At 42.3% G+C, this 6,447-nt stretch overlaps 1 protein-coding gene across 1 annotated transcript; it reads right to left on the bottom strand.

The window, feature by feature from the left end:
* Positions 1 to 55: 55 nt before the first annotated feature.
* LOC115291137 (gastrula zinc finger protein XlCGF8.2DB-like) lies at positions 56 to 3,445 on the bottom strand (the record flags this gene model as incomplete). Its single annotated transcript, XM_029938702.1, has 2 exons — positions 3,413 to 3,445; positions 56 to 1,221 (listed from the first exon to the last, which is right to left on the bottom strand). A coding segment is annotated over exon 2 (1,053 nt), but the record flags the coding sequence as incomplete, so codon positions are not given.
* Between the last annotated feature and the right edge of the window lie 3,002 nt (positions 3,446 to 6,447).

Below are 6,447 nucleotides of genomic sequence, written 5' to 3'. Positions count from 1 at the left end.
CCTTGCCACATTCGTTACATTGGTAGGGTTTCTCTCTAGTATGAATTTGGTGATGTTTGGTAAGGTTTGAGCGGTGAGTAAAGGACTTGCCACATTCTTTACATTGGTAAGGTTTCTCTCCAGTATGGATTTGGTGCTGTCCCTTAAGGAGTGCGTACTGGGTAAAGGCCTTGCCACATTCTTTACATTGGTAGGGTTTCTCTCTAGTATGAATTTGGTGATGTTTGGTAAGGTTTGAGCGGTGAGTAAAGGACTTGCCACATTCGTTACATTGGTAAGGTTTCTCTCCAGTATGGATTCTGTGATGGCTACTAAGGTGTGAGGGATGGTTAAAGGCCTTGCCACATTCCGTACATTGGTAGGGTTTCTGCCTAGTATGGATTTTGTGATGAATATTAAGGCTTGACTGGCGAGTAAAGGACTTGCCACATTCGTTACATTGGTAAGGCTTCTCTCCAGTATGGATTCGCTGATGTTCACTAAGGGCTGAGGTGCTCTTAAAGGCTTTTCCACAGTCTTCACATTGATAAGGTTTCTCTCCAGTATGGGTTCTGTGATGTTCGGTAAGAGGTGAGTGTTGGGGAAAGGCCATCCCACATTTTTTATGTGTGTAAGGTTTCTCTCCTGTACGGATTAGTCTACGTACATTCATTGATGAGGCATCATTAAAGGTTTTACCACCTTCTTCACATTCGTAAGCTTCCTCTCCAGTGTGCACTTGCTGATGTTGAATGAGTGCTGAGTGCCTGTTGAAGGCTTTGCCACACTCCTTACAAACGTCACCTTTCTGTCCAGCATGGATTGTCTTAGTGATATGTAGTCTTGATGACTGACTAAGTATGTTCCCAGGTTCATTGCATGTGTAGGGGCTTTTCACCACATGAATCCTCTTCTGATCACCAGCACTGGAGGACTGGTTAAGTATTTCCTCACATGCGTCATATTTAGAGTGATTCTCTCCTAAATGTGTACTCTTACGTGTAATGAGGTTGGCGCTTGGATCAGAGACCTCCCCACATGGATGCCAGTCACCACCGTAGTCTGGAATAGGAGTCCCCAGGTATGCTTGAGGCCCCTCACTGTCCCCATCCTTGTTCCGGTCTCTCATTAAGTGTCCATCCTCAAGAGCACTACCTTTATATCCATCCACTGACCCTCTTTGGATAGAAGTTCCTATAAACGTCTCTGAAAGGAGGCTGTCAGTTTCGTTTGGAAATACAGCTGAAAGGTAAAAATGAAAGTAAAGGCATTCCACTTGCTGCTGTCTGATGCTTAGAATTAGAATGTGTCATACACAAAACTGAAATCAGAAAAACTCAACTTCAGGAAAAAGGAATCACTACTTTTTCTTTTTCTTAAAATACTTATCTTTTTTAATGTTTATTTATTTTTTGAGAGATGGAAAGAGAGTGTGAGAGAGGAAGGGGCAGAAAGAGAGAGAAACACAGAATCTGAGGCAGGCTCCACTCTCTGAGCTGTCTGCACAGAACCTGATGGGGGACATGAACCCACAATGGATGAGATCATGACCTAAGGTAAAGTCTGACACTTGACTGACTGAGGTACCCAGGAGCCCCAAATCATTAGTTCTTCTACATCACTCAGATTCTATGTTAATGTAATCCCCATATTTTTAAATAATGTTATTGTTGGCATATTTTGCAATTTTGATGTTGTTTGTATGTTTAGAAATGAAAGGCTTTGGGGTGAGTGGGTGGCTCAGTGAGGGTTGCGTGTCTGACTCTCTGTTTCAGCTCAGGTCATCATCTCATCGTTTGTGAGTTCCAGCCCACATCCTCGTCTGCACTGACAGTGTGGAGCCTGCCTGGGATTGTCTCCTGTCTCTCTGCCCCTCCTCCCCTCTCTCTCTCCATCTCTCCAAGTAAATGGGAAAAAGAAACCCTCCAAAGAAATGAACGTTTTTGCTTGCTTGATTCTGAAAATTGAGTTAGACCCTTAAATTCTGTGTAATAATGGCTTTTCAGTGCTAAATACACAGGGGCTTTCATTAGAGATTTCTGGGGTTGATATTGATGAATATACGTTGCAATTTTCCTCTGCATGAAAACCAGCTAATAAATCAAAATAGGCCCTCGTTCATGGTTACACACTGAGATTGTAGTCTTAGAGCTGCAGAGGTGGGTAGGTGGCTCAGTAAGTGAAGCGTCGGACTTGGGCTCAGGCTGCAATCTCAGCGTCTATGAGTTGGAGCCTTGGGGAGAACTCTGTGCTGACAGCTCAGAGTCAGGAGCCTGCTTCAAATTTGGTGTGTCCCTCTATTTCAGCCCTCAATGCCTGCTCTATCTTTCAAAAATAAACCTTACAAATGATATTTAAAAGTTTTGATACAATGAATCATAATGTAATCTCATACACAACTACTCAGAATGTGAAAACATATGACAAAGTCACAGGAGCTTCCTATTATACGTGACAAAATTATAAAATGATTCATTAAGAGAAAATGAATAGAGATTTTATTATAGGCTGCAAGTTTTGAATTCTAAATGTTCTATCTCCCTTGTGACATTAATTTATGTAGAAATTCTAGGAAAATAAGAAGAGATTTAAGTTATTTTATGATTGAGGAATGGAACATATAGAGTGGAAATTTTGTATTTTAGTTACTACCATAAAAAATGAACTTTTCTTACTTTTTGTAAGTTTTCTTTAATTAATTTTGAGAGAGAGACCAAGTAGGGGAGGAGCAGAGAGAGGGGGAGACAGGACTCCAAGGTTGCTCTGTGCTGTCATCACTGAGGCCTGTGCGGGACTCAGACTCACTGACTGTAAGATCATGACATCAGTTGAAGTCAGATCCTTCAGCAATTGATCCACACATGCGCCCCAAAAATGGAACTTTTGAAGTGAAATAAAGGGTTAGATTTTCTCATTTTAGGGAGGTGCTTTATCAACTGATGAAATTAGTGGGTCTTAATTTTGTATGATTAGGATTAAAGCCCCCATATATTGGAAAGCATTAAGCAGAAATTAGATGGTCTCTGTCCCCAGTGTTCCTGGGATTTCTGCACCAAATTCCAATATGCCTACCGCTACCCTGACGCACTTCTCACTCAAGGGAAACACTCAGAAATGAACGAATCTAGACTTCCTCAGAAACACAGAGAATACCCCAAGCCCTCAAAGCAATGGAGAGCCAATGAGATTATGGAGGCCCTCACTGTGGACATGAAGGACGTTTAAGTGGAACTGAAGGAGAATCCTTAGAGATTTGTGAGAGTGTGATGTATTGGAAAGCAGATGTGCCTCTGTGAAATGTATTGACATAAAACTAGGTTTTGCAAACTGAATTCCATTCAAGAATGGCTGCTCAAATCACACTGTACGGTCTTTCTTCATCCTTCATAATTGGATCTCACCTCTGTCATCTGCCTCATTCATTCCCACTTACCTGGGTATGAGGCTACTGTCTCCTTTCTCTTCACATTCCATAGCTCCCTCTTTTGTTCCAAAAAGATGACCAGGTCTGGCTTTAACACAACAAGACCTGTTTGTTAGAGCAAAAGGATAGAGTATTGCTGGAGATTCTACCTTTCAATCCAATACTGGACTCAGTAGAGAAAAGAGGACTTTCTAGAATTCTGGAAAATCATGCCCAAATGCTATTGCCCAACAGCCCCTTTGGAACATACAGGATGGATTTCCAAGTTTCACATACTGATATCCACTTCTGAGTCTTACCACTACCAACATGAGTAGAAATTCATATTGAAGATGGAAATATCATTTTATGCCACTCAATACTTAGAAATGCCATCCATCTAGGAAATGATGATGTGACTCTAAGGAAGGGAAAACTCACCTGAAAGGAAACATCATGAAGACTTTTCTCTACGTCTGCTAACCCCTACTTCTTTCTTTACTGTAGGGATTTGAATCCCAGTCATGCAAGAGAAAGCTTCTAAGAGAGTCTCCACAAGAAGAGCTTCTAAGAGAGTCTCCACAAGAAGGAACAACACCCTTGAGAGGGGCTTGGGAAATCTAGAGGGAGTTAGCCTCACCCAAGAAGACGAGGTGTCCGTAGGTCTCTAACATCACATCTCTGTACAGTTCCCACTGACTGTGGTTCAGGCATCCCCACTCCTCCTGAGAGAATTCGACGGCCACATCCCTGAAGGTCAGCAGTCCCTGCAACAAACTCCACAGTTACCAAGTGGACACAGCAGGAGGTCATAATGGTACCTAAGATGCAGGAGGGAGATCATGTCACCAGCTGGACCCCGTGACCCAATCTGCACTGCTTACCTGCACGTGCCCACAGACTTCTTCCCTCATTTTACTTAGCCTCTTATTGACACCTCCCTTTTACTGCAGGAAAACACCCATGAGCTCAGTGTGCTGTGGGGGAAATACATAAAGTAATGACTGCCCTGGGGAAGAGCTGAAGTGGCTCAATTTGGGCTTAGCCCCTGAGTCACATCTATACAGAACATCAGAGTAAAGCATAAAATGAACACACTTTTCAAAAATGTTTATTTCCTGAAAGAGAGAGCAGGAGTATGGGTGGTGCAGAGAGAAGAATTCCAACCAGGCTCCACGCTCAGGCTCGATGCTCAGGAAGGAGCTTGACTTGTCGCTTGATCTCAAGTCTCTGAGATCCTCACTTGAGCCTAAATCCAGAGATGGAAGATTCAGGGACTGAGCGATCCAGGAGCTCCCGTCGACCTCATTTTTAAGACTTAGATCACGCCCCAAGGAGGAGCACAACTGCATTTACTATGTAACAGACAGAAAATGTATAGAACTGTGTTCTTAAGGCTCAAGTGCAACTGTATGCCCAGCCTCCCCTTTCTAAATATCCACCCTAACCCTAAATACACGGAAACCATTCTGGGGCGCCTCAATGGCTTAGTCTTCTGCCTCTTGGTTCCAGCTCAGGTCATGATCTCACAGTTTGTGAGTTCGAACCCGCATCGGTGCTGATGGTGCAGGGACTGCCTAAGATTCTCTCTGTGCCTCTCTCTCTGCCCTTCTTCCGCCCTTTCTGTCTCTCCAATAAAGTTAATATACATATTTAAAAAAAGGAACCCATTCCCCTTTCTCTGTGAGTCTCTAGTTTTGAAGTTATATCTTGTGATCTCCTTATTTCTTGCAAATAAATTTTCCTTTGTCTGACATCCCTGCCTGGTAGAATTTTTATGATTCATCAAGAACTAAATTCCTGTTAGTTCAGTTATATTAGGCATACCGGGTTTGGTTTAGATGAATTTCTTACTTTCTGCAGTAGGACGATTGGGGACACAGTATTATGCTCTAATATGTTCTTTAACTTTGAGGCATAAACCGATATAAATATTGGTTTATCCAAGAGAATTTGTAAAATAAAGCCATCAACACAGGGATACATACTTTTTTTTATATACAAAGAAAGAGAGCGTGCAAGCAGGAGACAGTCAGAGAGAGAGGGAGACACAGAATCTGAAGCAGGCTCCAGGCTCTGAGCTGTCAGCAGAGAGCCCGATGCGGGGTTGAACTCACATACCATGAGATCATGACCTGAGCCAAAGGCAAACGTTTAACTGACTGAGCCAGCCAGGCACCCCCTAGACATACACACTTTTGCATTCTGTATTTACATCAATGGCACAGATGGTGTCTATTTGTAAAAAAAAAAATTGTGACTGTTTAGCTTTGAAAGACAGTACATGTGTCTATTGTATTAAACTATTTTTGCAATTGTCTCTTTATTTTTGAAGGAGAGAGAGCGACAGACTATGAGCAGGGAAGGAGCAGAGAGAGAGAAAGACACAGAATCCAAAGCAGGCTCCAGGCTCTGAGCTGTCAGTACCAAGCCCAACACAGGGCTCAGACTCATAAACTGAGAGCTCCTGTCCTGAGGTGAACTTGGAAGCTCAACTGAGTGGGTCTGTGGTGTCTCTTTCTTAATGGAAAGTTTTGAGGAGTTACAGATATACTTAGCATATTCTAACATGAATCAGTATTCACAGCAGTGCAATGGGCATTTTATTAAAATGTAGATTCTGTTCAGGAGTTCTGGGAAAGGTCCGTGTCCACATTTCTAACAAGGCAGTAGTCTTTGAGTCAAGGGATACATATTTCAATAACAAAGAAGAAGAACTCAATGACAAGAACTCTTGCAGGACTTGGAATTGAATGGGATCATAGCAATTACAAGTTCTACTAGACTAGCAAGAAAGGCAAGAAGGTTTAAAAGCATTTCCTGGTTAGTAGAGAGCATCTAACAGTTCCTCATAAATTCATGGAAAACAAATTATAATAATCTAAGAGAACACATGATTCTTCTATTTTTCGTGAATCTTTTGTCAAGCATCAGTACACGGTACAGATCAGATTTTAACTCAGGTAAACTGAGCTACAGTCAGTTCCTGTAAACGGACACACAGGTTAATACACCCAACAGACCATAAATCAATGTTCATACCGGTGTCAAACCTGAGAATGATG

This window comes from Suricata suricatta, chromosome 5 (assembly GCF_006229205.1).
Source record: "Suricata suricatta isolate VVHF042 chromosome 5, meerkat_22Aug2017_6uvM2_HiC, whole genome shotgun sequence".
In the NCBI taxonomy this organism is placed as follows: Eukaryota; Metazoa; Chordata; class Mammalia; order Carnivora; family Herpestidae; genus Suricata; species Suricata suricatta.
The sequence above is the reverse complement of the archived record's forward strand: the minus strand, read 5'-3'. Positions and strand labels throughout refer to the sequence as shown.